General features: G+C 42.5%; 1 protein-coding gene across 3 annotated transcripts in view; it reads right to left on the bottom strand.

Annotated features, from left to right (window-relative positions):
• Nucleotides 1–25,197, bottom strand: part of nlk2 (nemo-like kinase, type 2) — a 130,497-nt gene extending 105,300 nt beyond the window's left edge. For all 3 annotated transcript variants that reach the window (XR_013844788.1, XM_080024711.1, XM_080024710.1), the window contains exons 1-3: nt 23,493–25,197; nt 6,643–6,772; nt 3,341–3,396 (exon numbers count right to left, since the gene is read on the bottom strand). Coding sequence is in view for 2 of the 3 variants with exons in the window: in XM_080024711.1 (XP_079880837.1) it covers nt 3,341–3,396; nt 6,643–6,772; nt 23,493–23,941 (635 nt within the window). In the remaining variant the exon portion in view is untranslated. The remainder of the gene's footprint in view (nt 1–3,340; nt 3,397–6,642; nt 6,773–23,492) is intronic.
• Nucleotides 25,198–25,405: the final 208 nt, after the last annotated feature.

The following is a 25,405-nucleotide window of genomic DNA, read 5'->3' as shown; positions in this document are numbered from 1 at the left end:
CGCCCCCCAAAGAGGATTTACCGAGCGCCAAAGGAAAATCACCAGCGCCAAAATGATAACATTTTAGAATAATTATAGCCATTTAAAACCTCTCCAAATTCAGCCCAATTTAAGTCACCCTTCTTGAGGGGCTGGGCAATAACTTACATTTCAATTTCGATTACTATTACGGCTTCCCTCAATCATGTAAACAAAATAATCGTAATTAAACTATCATTGTTCCGCACGCAGGGGCATGCAGGCTTGTAAATGCAGTGAACCCTTTCAGCCATGAGCTCCGTTCGGCCCCTCCCTCACCTGATAGTTTAGCTATCGGCTGGTCCAGAAAGAAGGAGGGAAATGTTGCGCATTGCCGGGTGTTTTGAAAAACTTCCGAGGACGACAGAAAGTCAGCCTTTGGTCGTGTTGTCTGAAAACACTTCAGACTCACAACAGACTAAAACAATGTGCAAGATAAGTCACACGCGGACACGCGAGTCACGTGACATAGGCTACGCGATCGAGAGAGAGAGAAAAAGGCAAATGCGAACATGTCTGCACCTCAAAACATCCCGACCAATTTGTTTATTCATCTTAAGTCGAATCATAGCGGTCTATGACGAGGCAATAAATGAATTAAAAACACAGGAATTTAAAGCTCCTTGACTCCTGCCACCACAACTGTCAACACTGTACAATGCAACTGCCTATCCAGCCAGCTCCTTGAGACATGAATAAATGATGTCCTCACATTCCTGCTAGCAAAATATGTGTCCTATCAACACCATTAGCAATGGGTTATTTTTATTTTGACATATTGATTTTATTAAAAATATATGTTTCACTTATTTAGCCTATTTCTATTTTCCTTGTTTTTAGTTCAATTAGACCTATGTTTAAAGTCCAAAGTCATGGTGTTAATAGAAACAACCTTGTTAAAAGTTAAATAAATGCATGATGTTCTTAAATCAATGATTGACTGTCTTTAATAATCGTGATTACACAATGTCAATCAAAATAATCATGATTATGATTTTTTTCATAATCAAGCAGCCCTTCCTTCTTGCAATTTCCATAGTTTAGATCAATTAGAAACAATTACATTATCAAATAGATAGTCATCATTAGTATTTTGACTTCATATCTACAGGTTCTTTATTGAGATTTTATAAGTCAGTGAGCTTCATGGTAACATACCGATTGACAGCCTAACTGAAATGCTCTATAGCTGGACAGAAACACACCTCTCCTAACCCCACACATTATGCTAAATGCACTTTTTAAATGTGTTCTAAAATATCCATGGGTCCACGGTGTGCCTAGAGACTGCCAAAATATCAAAAAAATAACAATCTCTCCTTTTCTCACTCTCCCCCTTTCTGAAACCCCCACCCCTCCCCCCCAATGTACTCCGTTCAGAATTCTTCCCGATATGTCGTCACAGCGAGAAGAAGCCACTTCCCCATATTTTCTTTATATGTCCATGCTTCCCCCCCACATTAGTAACCAGAAACTTCCACCGTGCAGTAGTCTATTACACTAACTTAGCTTTCCCATTGCAGTTTAATAATGCCTCATTTTTAACACCACAAAGGGTGGGAAGTTATTCCTGTAGAAATCAAACTGTGAAGCTACTGTTTTCACTGGTTTTAAATTGTCTGAGTGTTATTTTTTGCCGTTAGCGCACATGTAGCTTCGGATGTAGCATCCAACGTTTGCTTCTATTACACTAACTTAGCTTTCCCATTGCAGTTTAATAATGCCTCGTTTTTAACACCACAAAGGGTGGGAAGTTATTCCTGTAGAAATCAAACTGTGAAGCTACTGTTTTCACTGGTTTTAATCATGTCAGGTCATGTCAAACTGTTCAAAGTATGGCTTTGCTCCGGGTAAACACTGTTCGCAGTCACGCAGTGTCTCTCTAGTATCACGAGAGCACGGCAGAGACGGTGGGAGGGGCCAGCCAGATCGCAGGCTGCAGACACCAATATAGGTCATCCTGAGACCAGAGGAACATCAGGGTATCGAGGCTTGCTACAATAAATCATCTGAACGGGTTTTTCAGCAAACATTTAAAAAAATAAGTATTATGGACTACTTGGACCATATAAAATTGACAGCAAAGTGCATAATATGGGAGCTTTAAAATACACAAACGTTTTGCCTTTACTGTTAAACATAGTTGCAACCCCAAAAAAATTGGTCCGCGTACTGACCCCCCCAAAGGCCCATTCTGAGCCAGGAAAAACCCTGGTGAATGAATGGAACCTGGACCCCTGTAAAGCGCTTTGAGTGCCTTGAAAAGCGCTATATAAATCCAATCCATCATTACTCATCCGGGCATTTCTCACCTACCCAAACTCGCATACACAACCTTCACGTACTCAAATTGACGTCAAAATTAGTATGAGTATGACGTTAATATGGCTTTCTGAACACAGCCACTCTGTCCGACTCATCTGACAGCACTCAGCTGTCAGTTGAGCTGGACAAGCCGCGGAGTGGAACACAGCATTCAGTTCTGTCTCCCCGCTATCAGACTCGCCATCACTTATTTCACTTAGTTACTCTCATGTTGTTAGGTATTTATCTTCATCTCTTATCTCCGCAGTGTCTCTATAGTAGGCCTAAGTGTTTATTAATGACTGCACGTATAGTTGTCGGGTCGCGGAATCCAAAAAATGCGGTTGCCCAGCAACTTGCTTGAAAATATTAAATTTTCCTGTGCGGGTATAATAGACCGTTTTAGGAAAAGTCAAAGAGTGGGGGGCTTCAATATTTTACAAAAGTATATGGGCAACTGAAAAATCCCCAAGGGTAAAATTGACCCCAATGGCGGTTCTAGTGTTAATAATAGTTTATTTTTATGTCAGGCTAGGCCTAGGCCTACTTGTATTTAAATTGTTTAAATTAATTGTGTTCAATTTGGCACTGGAAATAAAAGGGCATTGTTTTTTGACAAAGTGTGTGCATTTTGAGGTTTTAAAGTACCGGTTAAAGTACCGTTTAAGCACCGGAACTGTTTAAAAAATACAGAGCAGTAACCGATATAGGGAAAAATCCATCCAATACCCAACCCGGGATTTTGATCAGCCAAGCTGCCGGCTTAATATGGAGGGTGGGGGGGTCTGTTTTTTACATCTAGAAATGCCACTATATAAAGTACCCCAACTTTCAGCAGCTCTCAGGGATTTTCCTACGGGAGTTGAATTTCAACTTTTTAAGATGTCTTAGTAGACACCTTTACAAGCACATTGGTGAAGAAATCTAGTGGTAAAGAATTTATTCCCAGATTGGCCAAAAATCTGATAATATTCCCGGATTAAGATCCATCTTTGAATCTATCAATGGTAAAGGATACATTTCTTCAAAGTAGTCAATGTGTGGAGGTTGTAGCATGTCCAGAGCAGAGAGCACCTGAGGAGAGAGAGCCAAGGGATGATTTTTTTTTTAGATTTTCAGGTCAGTGATGTTGATAGGTTCTCAATGTAATGGGTCACTGGGACCTGCAGGTGGGGCTTTAAGTGGGTCCCTGGGAAATTCAATGGGTCCCCAATAGAAGTTTCATTTTTGAGAAGTTGTAGCGGTAAAGTACTTAGATGTTAGTATGATATATGTTTACAGTCACACAAAAATAATCCCTCTCGATGATCACTTCTGCCCCACTAAGAATATGTGGCTGTGTGTTTATCTAAGTAAATGGATAGGGGAGGGGTTGCTGCTCTGTGCTCTGCTGTATGAGACCTAGTTGAGCGTCTTGTCATCCAGGTGCAGCGCCTTGGCAGCGCCCTGAGCCTCACGCTGTTATTGGTTGAGGGTTCAACACTCTCCATGTGCACTGCTCAATTGGTTGACACCTAGAAACGTCCCAACGGAGCAAAGGAAACCATAACAAAGCAAAATACAGCCAAGGGGAGGGAGGGGGGGGGGGGGGGTAAACACACCACCACACATTCTAGTGAGGCACAAGTGTCGCTCAGTAACGGTAAATGCCGGTGCCAACAATGGCATCCTGCCTCTTCCAATTCCCTAAATCAAACCAGCACACCTCCCCCCACATTAATAACCAGGAACTTCCACCGTGCGATAGGCTATGATAAGCCCACCCCTTTTTCTTATTGGTCCACGGCCCCCAGATCCTTTGGAAAAATTTTCCAGCGACCGCCATATTGTTTTTCCCTCTAATCGACAAGATGCCCATAGTTAAGCAAGGCATGCTGAGTGTTGCATAAACCAACACAGAAGCCTTTTGCCTATAATCCACTGACTCTGCTTACCCATTGCAGTCTAATAAGCATAGTTTTCAACAAGACAAAGGATAGGAAGCTACTTGCGTAGAAATTAAACAAGCTTAGCATTGACTACGGGGACGGAGACAGGGACCACGACCAGAGGGCCGGGTGGCTTCCTGACAGGGGCGGGGGGAGAACGCAACTCATTCTTTTTAAAGAGGCACACACCAAAATAGGCCATCCTGAGATGAGATGAAAATCAGGATATAGAAACATGCTACAATAAATGATCTGAAAAAAAAAATTTCAGCAAACAGCTAAAGAAAAAACCTTTAGGGACTACTGAGACCATATACAATTGACAGAAAAGTGTATAATATGGGCCCTTTAACAGATATATACATGTGTTCAAAATATATCTGTAATTTAAAAATAAAAATTCTAAATCTGAAAAGTCTAATAGAAAACAACTGTCACTTCGGTTCAACATACAAAATGTAAATTAAATAGCATTTTTGTAGCAACAATAAAAAAGCACAATACAATGTTGATTTTACAAACATTTTGAGAAAAATAAAGCGATGTTCGCATATGTTGTGGTCTGAGCAGCTTATGCTGGGCTTACACTAGAGGACTTTTAAAAGACTTTGAAAAGACCTCTGAGTTTTCAGTCACATAATGAGATTTTGAAAGGACAAGGGGTCTCATATTGCAAGAGTCAGGGCCGCCTTTATGCACGGGCTTACCTGGGCTGAAGCCCCAGGGCCTACGAAGATCAGGGGCCTCTCAAAAAAAAAAAATTTTTTTTTTTTTTTTTTTTTTACTTTCTCAATATAGGCCCCTGATCTAAGAAGGCCCCGAACATTGTCATTTAAAACAATAAATTATTGACTGGCTCATGATAGGCCCCTAATCTTCGTAGGGGGGGCGGGCGTACGGAGAACAGGGGCCTATTATGAACCAGTAAAGAAAAAGGAAAAAAAATCACATTATTTTTGGCCTATGAAGATCAAGGGGCCTATCATTCACCAGTACATATGTTATTTTTGTTTAAATAACATTGTTCGGGGCAACGCAGATCATGAGCCTATATTGAGTTGAGCCATAAAAACAAAACGAAGAATTCAAAGAGAGAAGTAGCTTTGGGATAAGGGATTATTTAAAAAAAAAAATGGAATACTGACTGACTGGATTTTTTAAACCTTTATATTTTTGTTTCTGCTTTTTGGTATTTCTGTGTCAAATTATTCCAGAAAATAGCTCACATAGGACACAGTTGATTTAGCCTTAGTTTTCTTCTCAAAGTGCACCAGATTGATGCATTTTACTTTAAAAGGTTCAAATTTTTCTTCCGGGGGGGCATGCCCCCGGACCCCCCTAGAAGGTCCTGGGTCCCCACCGCTGTCTCTTCAATAACTTGGAAAAACACTGTAACCAACCATGTGTGTTTGGTTATTAAAAGTCATTATACCAGGAGGGGTTTGATACCTTAGGTGATTTTGTATTTCATCAATAGAGATATTGTGGTGTAGACAAACATGGCTTTTACGCATCTGTATTGTAAGACCGCCGCCCGAGGGGGGGGGGGAGGGGGGGGCCTACGAAACCTCTCAGCCCCAGGGCCCAGTGGCAGGTAAAGGCAGCCCTGTGCAAGACTACAACTAGATTCCTTTTGAGATTAATATTATTTCCAATCCTGCTACCGGGGAATAAAAGTGATTTCAGTCGAATAAAAAGTATTTTTTAGCAGGTTAAATGGACTTGGTGTTAAGTAAATATAAACAACTATATGCCCTTATCACGTAGGCTCAATGACATGCATGATCATGTTAAAAACTGCAAACGCGATTGTGATTATTTAATTTATAAAAATGTAATTCAATTTTCCGATTAAGGAGGGATCCTTTAGTTATTTGACCAGCTTTATTTGCTGATCTCTCCCCCAATACCTCTAACTCCTAAACCTAAATGTGAAGGTAAAGTTTTAAGGTTGCGCAGTTGTCAGCCTGGTTCTCCAGCCGAGGCCGATAGGTAAAAGTATCCGAAAAAAGTGCCTCACAGGCGGACACAGGTTGCGACTAATGCCGCTCATCCTGCGTCGTGTTTGGTGCTGGAGAGAATGCACCCGTTGGTGGTTGACTGTTCACGTAATTTAGCTTGAGCCAAACCCTTAAGACTAACGATATTATCAAACATGTTTGATAACGTCAAGACTGGAAGAAGACTGACTGAAATGGGGTCGGATGACCACCTTACACCAAACGACTGAGATTACTGGCGCGCGCCGCAACTCCAGCAGACTCCCGTGATTTCAGTTCGACATTGGAAGATTGTCTGTAGTGTAAGCCCAGCATTAATGTGAATACAGTCTCTAACATACAGTATGTCATAGAACCATGGATGACACATTTTAACATTGATGTGTACTTACATTTTCATGTATGAAGAAACACAGCATCTTCAACTCCCGAAATACCCTCTTGCAAGAAACCAGGTTTTGGAAGACATTGGGCATCTTTTTGAGGGCTACTCGCTTTCCATCTCTGGGGTCAGTCACTGACCTGGGTAAAAAGGACAAACAAATATTACCAAGCTTCAGTGGATCTTATCCTTCAGTGCATCCTTAAAAAAAAAAAAATCACACTCTGCCTCCTTCGGCGCTTAAGGTGTCACTTTGAATTGATATGTAGATAAAAATAACATGAATGTATTTTTCCACCAATTTTTTTTTATAACTTTCTTTTTCAACTCGAGTCCTCACCATACAAACCATATTCATCTTTATTTTAAGGATTTTAACCCTTTAAATTCCAGTTTTAGAAAAAGTCACTAGTTTATTTTAAAGAAAAAACACAAAAAATCAATTAAAAGCTAAATAATTAGTCTAAATTGGATTTTTTTGAGGGGGATTAGAAGATTGTGATATATGTCAAGAATTAACAATAATATTGAATTGAATGCATTTCTATTCTTTTAGCTATTTAAGATTTAAAATGTGCCCTCCATTAAGGGCCATTGTACGGCACACAGAATTCTATTAGAACCACACTTTTTGACCCTGCTGCCAAAAGATGAGAGAAACTGATTTTTTTTTATTATTCTTTTGGTTCCTTGTACTAATGTCTTGACATTTTCCATTTTTTGTGTTTTTTACTAGTTGTTGCTAATTTCACACATGCCAGTGTTTCAACTACAGGCTAAAATGTAAATTTGCACTCCCTTGATACTTAGGCCACTGCAGGCCACATGAATAAATTATTTGAGATAACATGCTCTGTCTGGGTTCTTCATAATATCATAGGGTAGTGTATATGTGTATTTCAACAAATATGTATTTGTGAATATGTGTGCCTGTGTGTGTATCCAATAACAGATAGTGAAATTCACATAGAAATACAGCTCAATGTAAATCCATGAAAACAGCATGTTTCGATCCCATGGTTAATTGAGGATATATTTGTGAATATGGTAATATTACACATTCATCATGCTCTTATAACTTGAAATTTAATATTTTTATGATTTTTTCAGATGTTTTATGAATTAAGTCCTGCCTATAGCCTTTACAAATAATAACAATACAAAATTAATCACAGTTCCCTCGTTTCCACTAGGGGTATCTTTGCTCTTCAGGCCTATAAGGATGAAATCAGCTGTAAAATAGTAAAAATGTAAAATTTCAAGGTATAAGAACAGGATGAATGTCTAATATTACCAAATTCATGTATTTAACCTCAATTGACCATGGGATCAAAACATGCAATTTTTATGGATTTACACTGAACTGTTTTTCTCAGTTTTTATGTGAATTTGAGTGTCCGTGTTTGGATACACACACAGACACGCACACACACTTATTTGTCGAAAAACACATCTATACTATACTATGCCACCACTAAGAATAGAGAGAGAGCATTTTAGCTGAAACAATTTATTCATGTGGCCTGCAGTGGCTAGTAGCAGAGGAGAGCAATATTCAATCTCAGCCTGTAATTAAAACCAATGGTATATGAGAGAAAACCGATGCAATTAAAAAAAAAAAAACACAAAAAATTTAAATTTTCAAGACAGTGCAAGGAAATAAAACAAAACAAAAAAAGAATCCACCAATTCAGAAAATGCATTGATTTTCTGCCATCTGATTGGCTGATTATCTTTTTGTTTTTATAAGCCATAAAACAGGTGTACCTAATAAAGTGGCCGGTGAGTGTGTATATCGCCATATCGCAGAGCCCTAGCTAATTTGATGCGATGAGATCAGGCATCCGGCAGAACTAGTAGTAAAGCAGTGCAGACAGCTGGAGCAGCAGCGGAGCAGAGAGACGGTGCAGCGGACGTGGTGGACACTCACCCACTGACTAAAGTAAAAACCTGACAGCTTCAATGCTGTGCTATAGCGGAGAAAGACCGGACAGGCAGCCGGTGGAATTCGGCCTTAAGTGTCACCGCCGACAAATGGCTTGGCATGCATACTACAGCGATTTCGTCCCGTTTTCCGAAACCATAAACACAAGTTAAGTTTTCAAATCAATTGCTTCTGAATGTTAGCCTGGAAATCCAGACCCTGATATCATAAACGATAGAGGGTCTGGTCATGATCAATAGTAATTTCCAACTCAAGGGGCGGCTCCTACGCATTTCAAATGCCACTGCACGCAATTGGATAGCACTACAACCAATCAGAGCGATGCACAAGGTGACGTATTAAGCCCTGTTCGTTTAGCGAACAGTGGTTTAACTGTTAAATTAAACTTTGGCCGTGGTCGGTCGGCAAAACTGAACATTCCACTTACTTATTTGAGTGCCGTCTTCCAAATCGTAAAACGTCGAGGCCAAAGCCGTCTCAAACTCAAACAACATATCCACAGCAATCTTTGATGTTTACTATCACGGCTTCGACGGCGCATGCACGTCACTGTCGTCATCCGGTTACGTCCGCCCCAGAGCACCATACAAAGGGCTCTAGCCCGCCCATATCAGATAGAACGATTTGATTGGTAGCTCAGGATTTCATGACATATTTAATGAGCTTCAATGGAGAGTGCCCAGACCAACAGGCGCAGCAAATTTAATTTTCCAGCGTGGCAGGTCTGGAAACGCCAGGCTATCTGAACGTGGAAACTTTTGGGAAACATAAAGGGGAAAACCATTGCGTTTTCACAGTGTGAACATGGACTAAATCTCCTGATGTTCCTGAGGTCAGTCAGTAGCTGCAGAAGACCCGCCTTCTTTGTTGAAGACACGGTCGTAGCATGAGAGAAGCAAGTAACGGACATCTAGCTTTACCCAGACCGAGGTCCAATCTTCTTAAAAATACCATCATTTACAGATCGATTTCATTATGGAATGAACTACCAGAAGACATAACTTCTAGCATAAATAGCAAATACAACTTTAAAAAGTCTGCATAAAAAACATCTGGTCCATATGTAATGTATATTAACACAATTGATTTTATCAACACAATGTATAGTAATAGTCTATTTCCTGTTATTACAAAACCAAGTAGAATAACAAAAGACACAGCCACATTGATAGATAATATTTTCATAAATACAATAGCAAGTCAAGTGACAGCTGGACTCCTTATAAATGACATAAGCGATCATCTTCCTGTTTTTGCAATCTTTCAAAATCTTCTTGAGGTGGAAAATATAAAAAAGAACCACACCCATCAGCTGACTCGATGTAGAACACCAGAAGCCATCGCTGCCCTTAGGATGGACTTAAGCACACAGACTTGGAATCAGGTCTATGCAACTGAAGACCCTAATCAAGCCTATGAGGCCTTTCTGTCGACTATACTTAAGCTATATGATAAACACTGTCCAATAAGAAAGACTGCTACCAGAAGAAAATATAGACATGATAAGCCATGGATTACTAAAGGTATAGAAAATGCCTGTAAAAAGAAAAATTTACTTTACAGGATATTCTTAAAACAAAGAACAAAAGATGCTGAAAATAAATATAAGACATACAAAAATTAATTAATACGAATTATTAGATTCCGGGAACCATCACCTTACCGTGGTGGAGAGGTTTGTGTGTCCCTGTGAACCTGGGAGCTGTGTTGTCCGGAGCCTAGTGCTCCTGGTAGGGTCTCCCAAGGCAAAGTGGTCTCAGGTGAGGGGCCCGACTAAGAATGGTTCAAAAAGACCCTATGGAAAATCACCAAAGAGGAGGAGAGACCCTGCCCGGAGGAAGCCCGGGGCCCCCGTCTGGAGCCAGGCCCAGAAAGGGGGCCCGCCTGCGAGCGTCTGGTGGCCGGGTCTGCCACGGGGCCCGGCCGGGCACAGCCCGAAGAAGCTACGTGGCACCAACCCCCTCTATGACCGATGGGCCCACCACTCGTCGGAGGAACCGCTGGGGTCGGGTGCGCTGCCTAAAGGGTGGCAGTGAAGGGCGGGGACCACAACGGACCAGACCCGGGCGGCAGAGGCTGGCTTTGGGGACGTGGAACGTCACCTCGCTGTGGGGGAAGGAGCTGGAACTGGTGCGGGAGGTGGAGCGCTACCAATTAGACCTGGTGGGGCTTACCTCCACGCACAGTCTTGGCTCTGGAACCGTACTTCTGGACAGGGGTTGGACTCTATTCTTCTCTGGAGTTGCCCAAGGTGTGAGGCGCCGGGCCGGTGTGGGGATACTCACGAGCCCCCGGCTGGGCGCTACTACGTTAGAGTTTACCCCGGTGGACGAGAGGGTCGCCTCCCTACGCCTCCGGGTTGTGGGGGGGAAGACTCTGACTGTTGTTTGTGCGTACGCACCGAACAGCAGTTCGGAGTATTCGGCCTTCTTGGAGACCCTGAACGGAGTCCTGCATGGGGCTCCGGTAGGGGACTCCATAGTTCTGCTGGGAGACTTTAACGCGCACGTGGGCAATGATGGAGACACCTGGAAAGGCGTGATTGGGAGGAACGGCCTCCCCGATCTGAACCCGAGTGGTCGTTTGTTGTTAGACTTCTGTGCTGGTCATGGTTTGTCTATAACGAACACCATGTTCGAACATAAGGATGCTCATAAGTGTACATGGTACCAGAGCACCCTAGGCCGAAGGTCGATGATCGATTTCGTGATCGTATCATCTGATCTGAGGCCGCATGTTTCGGACACTCGGGTGAAGAGAGGGGCGGAGCTGTCAACTGATCACCATCTGGTTGTGAGTTGGGTCAAAGGGTGGGGGAAGACTCTGGACAGACCTGGTAAGCCCAAACGGGTAGTGCGGGTGAACTGGGAACGTCTGGCGGAGGCCCCTGTTCAAGAGATCTTTAATTCGCACCTCCTGCAGAGCTTTTCTAGCATCCCTGTGGAGGTTGGGGGCATTGAACCCGAGTGGTCGATGTTCAAAACTTCCATTGCTGAAGCCGCGGCAGACAGCTGTGGTCTCAAGGTCTTAGGTGCCTCAAGGGGCGGTAACCCTCGAACGCCGTGGTGGACCTCGGTGGTCAGGGAAGCCGTCCGACTGAAGAAGGAGTGCTTCCGGGATATGTTATCTCGGGGGACTCCTGAGGCAGTTGCAAGGTACCGACAGGCCCGAAGGGCTGCAGCTTCTGCCGTGACCGAGGCAAAGCAGCGGGTGTGGGAGAAGTTCGGAGAAACCATGGAGAAGGACTTTCGGTCGGCACCAAAGTGTTTCTGGAAGACCGTCCGGCACCTCAGGAGGGGGAAGCGGGGAACCATCCAAGCTGTGTACAGTAAGGATGGGACGCTGTTGACCTCAACTGAGGAGGTAGTCGGTCGGTGGAAAGAGCACTTTGAGGAACTCCTGAATCCGACTAACACGCCCTCTATGTTGGAGGCAGAGCTGGAGGCTGATGGGGGATCATCGTCAATTTCCCTGGTGGAAGTCACTGAGGTAGTCAAACAACTCCACAGTGGCAAAGCCCCGGGGGTTGATGAGATCCGTCCAGAAATGCTGAAAGCAATGGGTGTGGAGGGGCTGTCTTGGATGACACGCCTCTTCAACATTGCGTGGAAGTCGGGTACAGTGCCGAAGGAGTGGCAGACCGGGGTGGTGGTTCCTATTTTCAAAAAGGGGGACCAGAGAGTGTGTTCCAACTACCGGGGTATCACACTTCTCAGCCTTCCCGGCAAAGTCTACTCCAAGGTGCTGGAAAGGAGGGTTCGGCCGATAGTCGAACCTCAGATTGAAGAGGAACAATGCGGATTCCGTCCTGGCCGTGGAACAACGGACCAGCTCTTCACTCTCGCAAGGATCCTAGAGGGAGCTTGGGAGTTTGCTCATCCAGTCTACATGTGTTTTGTAGATCTGGAGAAGGCTTATGACCGGGTTCCCCGGGAGATACTGTGGGGGGTGCTGCGGGAGTATGGGGTGAGGGTGTCTCTTCTGAGGGCCATCCAATCTCTGTACGCTCAAAGCGAGAGCTGTGTACGGGTTCTCGGTAGTAAGTCAGACCCGTTTCCGGTGGGGGTTGGCCTCCGCCAGGGCTGCGCTTTATCACCAATCCTGTTTGTGATATTCATGGACAGGATATCAAGGCGTAGTCGTGGTGGGGAGGGGTTGCAGTTTGGTGGGCTGAAGATCTCATCTCTGCTGTTTGCGGATGATGTGGTTCTGATGGCATCATCGGCCTGTGACCTTCAGCTCTCATTGGATCGGTTTGCAGCCGAGTGTGAAGCGGTTGGGATGAGGATCAGTACCTCTAAATCTGAGGCCATGGTGCTCAGCAGGAAACCGATGGATTGTCTACTACAGGTAGGGAATGAGTCCTTACCCCAAGTGAAGGAGTTCAAGTACCTCGGGGTCTTGTTTGCGAGTGAGGGAACAATGGAGCGTGAGATTGGCCGTAGAATCGGAGCAGCAGGGGCGGTTTTGCACTCGCTTTACCGCACTGTTGTGACGAAAAGAGAGCTGAGTCGTAAGGCAAAGCTTTCGATCTACCGGGCGATCTTTGTTCCTACCCTCACCTATGGTCATGAAGGCTGGGTAATGACCGAAAGAACGAGATCGCGGGTACAAGCGGCCGAAATGGGCTTTCTCAGGAGAGTGGCTGGCGTCTCCCTTAGAGATAGGGTGAGAAGCTCAGTCATTCGTGAGGAACTCGGGGCAGAGCCGCTACTCCTTTGCGTTGAAAGGAGCCAGTTGAGGTGGTTCGGGCATCTGGTAAGGATGCCCCCAGGGCGCCTCCCTAGGGAGGTGTTCCAGGAGCGTCCAGCTGGAAGGAGGCCTCGGGGAAGACCCAGGACTAGGTGGAGAGATTATATCTCCACACTGGCCTGGGAACGCCTCGGGATCCCCCAGTCAGAGCTGGTTGATGTGGCCCGGGAAAGAGAAGTTTGGGGTTCCCTGCTCAAGCTGCTGCCCCCGCGACCCGATTTCGGATAAGCGGTTGATGATGATGATGATGATGATGATGATGAATTATTAGATTTCATAGGAAGGAATATTACCATAGGCTACTGGAACAGCAAAGGAGTAACATCCAAGGGACATGGAACATTTTAAATAGCATAATCAAAAAAGGCACTGGCAAAAATGATTATCCAACGTACTTTACTAAAGAGAATATAACCATGGATAAATCAAAGGAAATTGCAAATGAATTCAATAATTTCTTTGTAAAAGTTGGATCTAACCTAGCCACAGAGATTGTAGAGCAGAGAGACAAGGAAGGATTGGATGTAAACATTATCAGAAGGAATCCAAATTCCATTTTTATCTGCAATGTAAATGAAAATGAAATTCTTGATATTGTAAATAAATTTAAAAACAAAAAGTCTACTGACTTTGCTAATTTAGATATGATGCTAGTAAAAAACATAGTTGATTGCATAGTAACACCATTCACTTATATCTGCAACCAATCTTTCCTCACAGGAATTTTCCCAAATACAATGAAAACTGCTAAAGTAATTCCAATCTTCAAAAGTGGAGACAGACATCAATTCACAAACTATAGACCAATCTCTCTGCTCTCACAATTCTCAAAAATAATTGAAAAACTGTTTGTTACAAGATTAGATAATTTTATAGAGAAGCATCATCTATTGAGCGACCACCAGTACGGTTTCAGAAGCAATATGTCCACCTCAATGGCAGTGATGGAGCTGGTTGAAGGGATATCTACTGCAATAGACAACAGGGAATATACAGTTGGGGTTTTTATCGACCTAAAGAAGGCTTTCGACACAATTGACCATGGTATACTCTTGGAAAAAATGGAAAGATATGGTGTAAGAGGCATTGCTCATAACTGGCTTAAAAGTTACCTTGATGATAGAGACCAATATGTGCATATGTATAATGTAGACTCTGACTTGCAAAAAGTAACACATGGGGTCCCACAGGGCTCTGTGCTGGGTCCTAAACTTTTTATTATGTACATTAATGATTTATGTGACGTCTCGAAATTACTAAAGTGTGTTTTGTTTGCGGATGACACCAGTTTGCACTGCTCTGGAAAAGACCTTGAGCAGCTCCTGGATGCAGTGGAAAACGAATTAACAATTCTAAAGAAGTGGTTTGACATTAATAAGCTGTCTTTGAACCTAAAAAAAACAATTTATTATCTTTGGCAATAAGAAAATTAATGAACAGGCTAAACTTATGATTAATGATGTTGAAATTGAGCGTGTAAATGAAAATATTTTTTTGGGAACCATAATCGATAATAAACTTAAAGGCACTACGAGTAAGATGGCACGTTGGCGTCCCCTTTGGACAAAAGCGGTAGTATTTTTACGACGCCCGCTGTCGCAAATGCTCGTGCCAGGCGCGTGAGCGTGGACTGAGAAGGGCGCAATATAGTGCATGTTCGTGTGTTGAAAGTGTGAGGACTCTTTTCGGCTCCGTGAGAGTGGTTTTGACACTGCATCAACTAATGCCAGTCAGTACACACACCTGCTTGCAATGAGTTGATTCAGCAGCGTCACCTAACTACTCTCTCTCTCACGGAGCTGTGTCCTCACAGAAAGCGAATGAATGAGAGACGGCAGTTAGTAGACTATGGATCACGATGAGGTAGCCTAATGTGTTTGTGTTGTTGATGTAAATAATGACTATTTCAGATAATGGTTATCTGATGATGGTGAAGCAAAGCAAACTTTGTGTTAGTACCAACCGCTCATTCATTTAGCAGTCTAGTTTCGCTCTCGTGAAATTGTATACACGTTGCTTGGCAACGTCCTCCCGCCCGCCTATCACTCACTCTCCCTTTTCGCTTTTCTTCATTGCATTCTCTTTTTTTTCTTTGATGGTTCAGCCCCGTTATCAGTCATTTATGACGACAAATAACTGTCTCAAACAAGGCTCCCGCTCCCCTTCCCTCACCTGGAGGGATAGGCTTCTCAAATCGCGTTGCAGCGCCACACTGAAATCTGCAACCAATACGGATATGTGACCATAGAGCCTGCACGAGCGAACCGAAAATCGGACTGGGTGTGCGACCAGACCAAAAGCAGTAATAAAAACTATATAAAAACGTCTTTCTTTGCACTGATGGTCTCGTTTGCTGTTAAAGGTAATTTATGATTATCAGAGGAAACATGAGGTTGTTTAAAAGATATTTAAATGTTACTCGTATCCGCTTTAACTGGAAACCACAGATAAATAATATAAAATCAAAAATATCAAAAACCATTGCAATATTGTATAAAATGAAAAATATTTTAAATCAGAACTCACTATATATATTGTATTGCTCCCTCATTCTTCCTTACATCACTTACTGTGTTGAGGTATGGGGTAACGCATATAAAACAAACATCAACCAAATTTTTTTACTGCAGAAAAAAGCCATAAGAATTGTAAATCATGCTAACTAGTATGCATCAACAAATCCTCTTTTCATTAAACTCCACGCCTTGAAATTAGAAGATCTAGCTGTCCTTTGAACGGCAGTTGTAATGTACAAGGCACATCACAGAACACTTCCGCACTGCATCCAGGAGCTGTTTGGGGCTAGAGATGGTCACTACCAATTAAGAGGCGCACATATGTTTAGAAGTGCAGGGGAAAGAACGGACACTAAGAGTAGGTGCATTTCCGTTAAAGGTATCAACCTATGGAACCAATTGGACTGTGAACTAAAAACGTGCAACTCTATTAAAAAATTCAAAAGGAATTTCAAAACCAAGGTAATAGAAAGATATAAAGCGTCATTATGACTTTGTTTTTGCTTTGTTTTAGTTTTTTTGTTGTTTTTCTTTTTTTCGAATTATTATATTGTATTATGTGTTGTGTTATATAATGTTATCTTATCTTATGTTGTATTCATGGTAAATAATGTTTATAGTATATTATATTCATATTTATGGTATATTTATAATATTGTGTCATCTTATGTTAGATTGTATTATGTTATATTGTATCTTATTATATTATATTATGTTCTGTTATGTTATGCTATGTTGTGTAAGCGTAGAAAATTATATATTTTAGAGGTTAAAATATGAATATATATATTATATTTTTAGTGTATTATATTTATAGTATTATATTATATTATGTTATATTGTATTATGTCATATTGTATCTTGTTGTATTGTATTATATTATATTATGTATTTGCAGAGAGTTATATATTTGTAAACGTTAAAAAAAAAATATATATATATATATATAGTATATATACAGTATATGTATTTTTCTTTTATATATATAATTAATAATGGTAAATGAAGGTGTTAATAATGAACTTACTATTATTGTAAAAAGGGTCGGCATAATAAGCCTCGGCTTCAGCCTAGACCTTTTCGGCCATTATTTTTTAATTTTTAATTTTTTTAATTTTTTTATTGATCGCATGTGATGTGCTTTGATGGACCGAAATAAATATTTTTACTACTTACTACTATATACATTTTTAAAGTTTATTTAATTTTGTAGCTTACTTATGTTTTTTTCTTTTGTTATATTTGTAATTCTGATGTTTTTAAATCATACTGTTATTGTTGTTATTATTTGTTTTATTTTTGTTTGACATAATGTTAAACAGTGATTAAACTTAGTGTTAAACTGTTGTCTATATTTTATGTTTCGGACCCCAGAGGGGTATACTACAAAGCAAACTCAACAGAGCCCGGCTCTCTTTTTTTGATCTGGTTCAACATAACACATACCCTCGCTCAGAGCTAACCGGTATCACGAAGGCAGTTATCAACCTCTTATGTTGAACGAGGGTTTCAGCTTCAGGCTCTGTGCGCGTCCCCATAAGAGGGGGCGTTTGGCCGTCATTTGACTCTGCTTCCGCACAGACTGGACTGATCTTGTGCCGCTAACTTTACACTAACGGACTGATTGCGAGCAGCTGACTTCGCTGACTTCACAAGAGTTTGTCAGTCTGAATGATCACAGAACAGCAGAAAACAGAGAGCCGAAAAAAACTCATACTGCAAATAAGGAGAGAGTGGAATGTTGTCAGAAAATTGGGCTACTGAATTGATTAATTTATTTCACAGATCGTTCTCGCAGTGAGAACGATCTGTAAAATAAATGACATTAAATGACATTATAAAGCAATTAAAGGTTGAACTCGGATTTAAACAGTACACCATTTAGCCTAGTTGATAATCCTACACTTAAGAATCTGATTTAAGTCTGACACTGTCCCCTAATGAATAGCATATAGCCTATGTGGAAAATCACGTTAGTGTTGGGCCACATCAAAATTAATACAATTTTGATTTAGGCCAATAGCCCTTGATTTGCATCTTTTAAATACCATTAAAATAAATAGCCTAGATACAAAACCTGTAGTCTAGTCTGTATTTTCCGGACAAATATGAATCTACTTTGAGAAGCTTGCGAGTCTGCAGCGATGTCCGAACTGTGACAGCTGTCACCTGTCACGTCACAACTGTAATCGCTACTGATGAAAAGAAAGAAGCCTACAGTGAAATAATGTTGCAACCTGTGATTTTATAGAACGCTTCATTAAGAGCCAGTGTGTGTAGATCGCCAGGTAAAATCATTTGAGGTGAGAGCATGGCGCTGCATACATACAGTCATATGAAAAAGTTTGGGAACCCCTCTCAGCCGGCATTATAATTGACTCTTTCACACAAAAAAATATAAAAGTGGTATGTCTTTAATTTACCAGGAACAGCTAAGTACTGGGATGTTTTCCAAACAAAGATTTTTTGAAAAGCAGTATTTGGTTGTATGAAATAAAATAAAATGTGAAAAACTGGCTGTGCAAAAATATGGGTACCCTTGTGGTTTTGTTGATTTTAATGCCTGTAACAGCATGTAAAACTGATGAATTTAAACACAAAGTTGGTTGGATTATGTTGTTAAGCCTTGAACCTCATAGAAATGTCTGTTTAATCATGAGAAAATGTATTTTAGGTGCCTAAATGCAAGTTGCACTTCTCTTTGACTCTCTGCTGAAGTGAGACAGAATGGGATCATCAAAACAGCTCCCAAAAGATCTGAAAAACAAAGATTGTTCATTGCCATGGTTTAGGGGAAGGCTACAAGAAGCTTTCCCAAAGGTTTCAATTGTCAATTTCGACTGTAGGGAACGTTGTCAGGTAATGGAAGGACACAGGCACAGTGGCAGTTAAACCCAGGCATGGCAGACCAAGAAAAAAACAGGAGCGGCATAGGTGGAGGATTGTGAGAATGGTTGCACACAACCCACAGATCACCTCCAAAGACCTGCAAGAACATCTGGCTGCAGATTGTGTATCTGTACATCGTTCAACAATTCAGCGCAATTTGCACCAAAACATCTGCTTTTTATAAAGACCAAATAAATTAATTTTTGTCTCATCAGTCCAAAGCATTTTCTTCCAATATGAATCTGGCTTGTCTAAATGAGCTTTTGCATACTCCATGCAACTGTATCTGTGGCGTGGGCGCAGAAAGGGCTTCCTTCTCATCACCTGGCCATACAGATGTTTTGGTGCAAATTGCACTGATTTGTTGAACCATGTACAGATACACAATCTGCAGCCAAATGTTCTTGCAGGTCTTTGGAGGTGATCTTTGGGTTGTGTTCAACCATTCTCACAATCCGCCGCATATGCCGCTCTTGTACTTTTCTTGGTCTGCTAGACCTGGGTTTAACTGCAACTGTGCCTGTGTCCTTCCATTCCCTGACAACGTTCCTTACAGTAGAAATTGACAATTGAAACCTTTGGGAAAGCTTCTTGTAGCCTTCCCCTAAACCATGATAATGAATAATCTTTGTTTTTAAGATCTTTTGGGAGCAGTTTTGATGATCCCATTCTGTCTCACTTCAGCAGAGAGTCAAAGAGAAGTGCAACTTGCATTTAGGCACCTAAAATACATTTTCTCATGATTAAACATACATTTCTATGAGGTTCAAGGCTTAACAACATAATCCAACCAACTTTGTGTTTAAATTCATCAGTTTTACATGCTGTTACAGGCATTAAAATCAACAAAACCACAAGGGTACCCATATTTTTGCACAGCCAGTTTTTCACATTGTATTTTATTTCATACAACCAAATACTGCTTTTCAAAAAATCTTTGTTTGGAAAACATCCCAGTACTTAGCTGTTCCTGGTAAATTAAAGACATACCACTTTTATATTTTTTTTGTGAAAGCAGAGTCAATTATAATGCCGGCTGAGAGGGGTTCCCAAACTTTTTCATATGACTGTATGTCTAGGCTATTTTAAATTTTCTGCATCAATAACTATGCATGTGGAAAAAAGCTGCAGCGCGATGTTACAGTTCACTCTAATGTAAGCCTTATGTCACGGCTTCGTTTCGTTCATTAACTTACTGATCAATAAGTTTACTGATTTAACTAGTTTACTCAGTGAGAAGTATCGCTCAGACAATATAGTCAGGTCCGCGCCTTTTCAAAAGGTGTAGTTTCCTTAAAGGGCAGCGCTCTAAGACCCTGTTTCCACCTGGCATTAACATCTGACTTTTTGAATCTGGTTACAAGTGGACAGCTCTCAGTCCGTGTGTTCCCACTTGTATTTTCAAATGTGACTTCTCTGTCTACTTGTGATCGGATTCCATTTACCCGCGCTGTATTTAAATCAACACGTTCATCATTTCCGTTTGCATTGGTGTTTTTAACCGGTGGGGTTCAAACAAGTAAACATACAGGGCTGTACAGTGCCACAGTTTTAATCGCATTTGCTATTAAAATGCATTACATGCGAAGATAATTACCAGTCTAGGTTGACGAGATATGCTACTGTCTCATTTAGACAAGGAGGCGCGATGCACAACACTGCTTAGAGGGCTCTCGCCAAATGCGGGAAATATCATAGATAGTTAAAAGTAAAAACTCTTAGGCGAGTAAGTTATTACGCCTCTTTGGCTGGTGAAAGATGTGTGTTTGCGGGGCGCCTTTTCTAACGTCTGCTACACTCTTGTCACCGCCACCACCAGTAGGCTACATGGGCGGCTTTCTGTATGAAGTTAAGATACTGTATGCGAACAGAATATTTCCTGTGCGCCTTCACATTAAAAGCCTGTTACTACCCAAACGCGAGTTGACTTTTATTCTTAAGCAGATAAGAACAGGAAGTCGTTGCCTTGCAGCTCTCCAGTCAATAGCAGCGATTTCCGTGTTTTCAGATTTACGCAGTGAAATGAAAACAGAGGAGTAACTTGTCATTTGCAACTCGTTCATGAGGCTTCTATAAAAGCTGCATGAACGCCAGTGATGCATTTTCAACGTATTTCCGCCCAGGCAGGGGGCAGCAGTTGAGTAGGAGGTCCCTAAAGTGGACAAGAGTCACATTGGTGTTTCCACTACCAAATGAATGCGAACACAAGCGACACAAGCGACGTAAACCACCTCCGAATGTGGTTTTTGTGATCCGATCTCAATGCGCCTTGAGAGTGTTCTCACCTGTAGTTAGAGCTGTATTCATGTGATCGGATCACAAAAACCACATGTTAATGCCAGGTGGAAACGGGGTCTAAGAGCCGAATTTAAACTCAAACTCTGGAACAAAAACTGGTCTGGGCAGGTTAGCCGTGCAGCCTCTGTTACCACGGTGATCTAGCCAGGTAGAAAGAGAGCCACCTTTCGTGATACTGAAAACTCTGGCTTTAGACTCAACAGACCTCGCTCAGCCCTTAAAGGGGTAGTTCAGGATTTTAGACATAGGGCCTTATTCCCAAGTTAGCCTTGGTGTTCTTTATCATTGGAGACAGTTTTCAACACATTTAATTCAGTCCTTCTAGTTGCAGAGTGCGCTCGTGCTAAGCTAGCGCACGGCATCGGGGGAATACCTAGCCTGCTACTAAAACAGTCTTACCCACTCCACAGTACACCCGAGGCCAATCAATTATAACGCCAGACTATCGATGTAAATGTCTGTGTTGATAGAATAATTTTAGAAATAAAACCAACCTCGCATCGCATGAATTATCGCATTTTGAGGGACTACTTTCTTAGCAGCAGCGGACTTTTACTTTGCTGTGTAACCGAATCACTACAGCAGAAAGTAAACAGAGCAGCGTGGGACAGAAACTGAAACTGCACTGCCACCAGTCTACCGTCATTCTGTCCCGGTTCTCTGCTGCAGCTCCAGCGGGGGCTGTCTCTACAGACGCTCTTTCTCTTTCTGCCCTTTGAGCATCCCTCTCAATTCTTCATCAGTGTATTCCGGCTCGTACAGGTACGGGCAGCAGCAGGTAAACAAACTATTATAGAGCCTGTAACCTAGGTATTAGTCCGCCGCTGCCGCAGCCTACAAGGAATAAAGTCCCTCAAAATGCAATATGCGAGGTTGGTTTTATTTCTAAAATTATTCTATCAACACAGACATTTACATCGATAGTCTGGCGTTATAATTGATTGGCCTCGGGTGTACTGTGGAGTGGGTAAGACTGTTTTAGTTGCAAGCTAGATATCCCCCCGATGCCGTGCGCTAGCTTAGCACGAGCGCACTCTGCAACTATAAGGACTGAATTAAATGTGTTGAAAACTGTCTCCACTGATAAAGAACACCAAGGCTAACTTGGGAATAAGGCCCTATGTCTAAAATCCTGAACTACCCCTTTAATCTCGCTTCGTAGTATACCCCACAGGAAGACTAGCTCTTACTCCGGTGTGTTGCTAATGGGGATCCTAATAAATCAAATCCAATCACCTTGGCTAGTATGCCAAAAAGTCCATTTGTAAGACAGTGAAGGCCATGCATGTTTCAGTAAGCTTACAGAAGTGCCAGACTGCTAATGTCTTTGACCTTTGGAGGAAAGCATTTATTTTCAAGGGGTAAAAACATTTTTATTAAATTGATTTAACTTTTTGCGTCATCATGATGGACAATGCCTTGCCCTTTTCTCTCGCCTAAGCTGTTCACATGATCCATGTCATCAAACTGTTTTTGGTTATTGTTTTGGATCAAATCCTAACCCTGGCGGAGAAATATAAAACAATGTGCGTGTAAATTGAGAAATAAGCCTACATTTTCAAGTAGAATCATAATAACATTTATTCATTATATCGCAAATCGAAATATTATCCACTATAATGACAATCGCAGGTTTCACCAAATCGTGCGCCACTAATGCCACCTGGCCTAACAACATTACTGGGGGAAACCCTGAGTACAGTTTAAATGGCAGATACATGAAAGATTAACACTACCACAAAAACTATTTAACTGACTAATTAAAGGCAAAATTATGCTCAGCGTGACAAACTAGAAGACTACTTAAGTAAATGTCCATACTAAACTTAAAGAGGACCTATGATACTTTTCGACTTTTATGACCTATAAACGTTGTTATAATGATTTATAGTCATGTTTAACCATACTAGAGTATCAAATAATTTCGTACATGCATTTCGACGTATTCCCTGCTGACCGTCTGGGGTGGCTATGCAGAGCACTAAAAACTATGGCAGCCGGTCGAGCCGAACTTGTTCAAATTTCCGGGTTTTCTCTGTCACGCTCGGGTCGTTTCTGTCATGTTTCCATGTATGGTTATGCTGCCGCTCAGGCAAGCTCCGGCTGCATGCCCCCACCTTCCTGGAAATTTCCTGAAATTTCCCGCTACTGGAAGGAAGGTAACCAATCACAACGGAGTGGGGTTTGCAGCAGGGGGGGGGGGGGGGGGGGAGGGGCGGAAAAGCTCAAAGCAGTGTGTAGAGAGAGACTGCTGTGCTGGCTAGGGTAAGAGGAAGAGTGTCCCGAAAATCTACATAGTTTTTTGTGATGTGATTCGTGTCAGGTTGCTCTATAGCAGTTTTTAACAAGAAATTAAGACCAGAAAAGTAGTATAATAGGATCTCTTTAAAGAAAGGGAAACCAGTGGCTACCTGGAAGGTCTTTTTTTTCTTTTTCTTTTAAGTACTGCAATGGACTTACCAGACTACCCCAAACGCTCCATAGCCGATGGGCCTGTCGGGCTCAATTTCCAGCGGCTGATGTAGGTGGTGTGTGTGTTGCTGCTGATGCTGCTGGTTGTGGTGGTGGTGAGCTTTGACAGAGGCGGCAGCTTGAACCTGGGCAGGAGCCGCGGCTGCCGCTGGCCCGGGGGCTTGTCCTGGGGCAGGAGAGGGGAAGTAGGGCTGCTGCTGGCCGGGGTTCAGCATCACAACAGCAGCTGAGCTGTGCTGCTGAACAGGGTGCACGGCGGCCGCAGAGCCAGGGTGCTGCAGGCCTGCATGATGGTGGTGGTGGTGCATGTGGGGAGGCGGAAGGTGCTGGAGCTGGTGGTGGTGATGGGGGTGATGGGCAAGCACTGCTGAGGAGCCACCATTGTAAGCAGCCATCCTTTTTGTAACATGTGTAGCTGTTGTATCGCAAAGAGCCATTCAATGATGCTGAAATGCCTTCCTTTACAACCCTGTTTCTAAAAGAAACGATAATGGCTACCAGGCTGTAACAATACCACTAATGGAATGAGAAAAAAGTTCAGGGTTTAATAATCCAACAACATCTTATTTAAATCTGTGGGAAGATAAACCATGGTGGTGTGTGTCCTCATAATAATGCCAACAAGATACTGACCCACTTCCTCTAAATTAATGTTCTTGCTTGCACTCCATTAGGCTACTGTAGCCTGGGGCTGATAACGAGAAAACATAACATGAGCATGTAGAGCAATGACAACCCAGGTCTTGAAATATGTGCAACCCTATAACAGTACTAGTGCTACTACTAACATTGTTGAATAGTAAACTATGAACAGAACATAATACACACACCCTTCGATCAATAAAAGTAGATGGCCCTAAATGCCCCTCATGATAAAGGTGGTGCCGCGTCCCTCCTGATGAAATTCAACTTCCCTGTCTTGATTAAACAGTGGGATCTAAAGCGTGTCATATGGGACATCCATCTTTTACAAGAGTCCAAGTTTTTCACAGGCTCTGGTCCAGCGACGTTGTTCTTCCCACCACCGGGGTTCCAAACGGCTTGGAAATCGCATCTATTATTCCAAACGGAATCCTCCTTCGAATGTGTGCGCAGGCCGGACAGCCGCTGTGTCAACAGGGGGGATGTCCGAGCCGTAAAGAACGCTGCTGATCCGGTGCAGAGGAGGTGTATCCCAGCCCTAGCCACAATACAACAGCGCATGCAGGCAGGTAGGCCAACTCCACTCACATATTATGAGACCGATTCAAGCCGCGCGTTTCCAAACAAATCCCCACCATTCAGACAAGAGTGACGAAGCTTCGGACATGACAACAAAATAAGAGAAATCGTGGCAGACGGCCGGCAGGCAACTTATTTTCCCCATCGACAGCCTTGTGTTCAGTAGCCTGTTTGTTTCCCCTCGCGGCTTAGATAGGCTACACTCATCCAGGGAGACCAAATAACAATGCGCGAGAGAAAAAGAAAAAAGTTAAACCCTTGTAAAGCGGATTAAATTCCCCTGCTGTCAGGACCTAGTGATACAACAGTATTCAACCTGACAGATAGGAGCTAACTCATCGGTGGCCCTGTCCCCACATCAAAACAGTAGGCCTAGTCCCTTCGTAGGTGAGCCTGCTGCCCGGAGGGAAAAGAGGAAGCCACTCTGTGGCTACACTACACTTTGGGCCCACGACGCCCTGTTGTTACTGACATGATAAAAGTATTGGTCACAAAAAACGAGCAGTTGATCCAACATGGTGAACAAAACCTTAGCTTTTCAGCGGTGAGATTATGCGCGACGACCAGCCAATCACCTACCGCAACGCAATGACGTTATGGTAATCTCCTTGATTGGCAGGGCGCGCAGCCAGTGGCGCGTGTAGGGTGGGATGATAGCGGGGTTGGATTTTAATGCTGGT

Source organism: Ammodytes marinus (genome assembly GCF_949987685.1).
Source record: "Ammodytes marinus genome assembly, chromosome: 3".
Classification (NCBI taxonomy): domain Eukaryota; kingdom Metazoa; phylum Chordata; class Actinopteri; order Uranoscopiformes; family Ammodytidae; genus Ammodytes; species Ammodytes marinus.
Note: the sequence above shows the minus strand (reverse complement) of the source record. Positions and strands in the feature narration are given on the sequence as shown.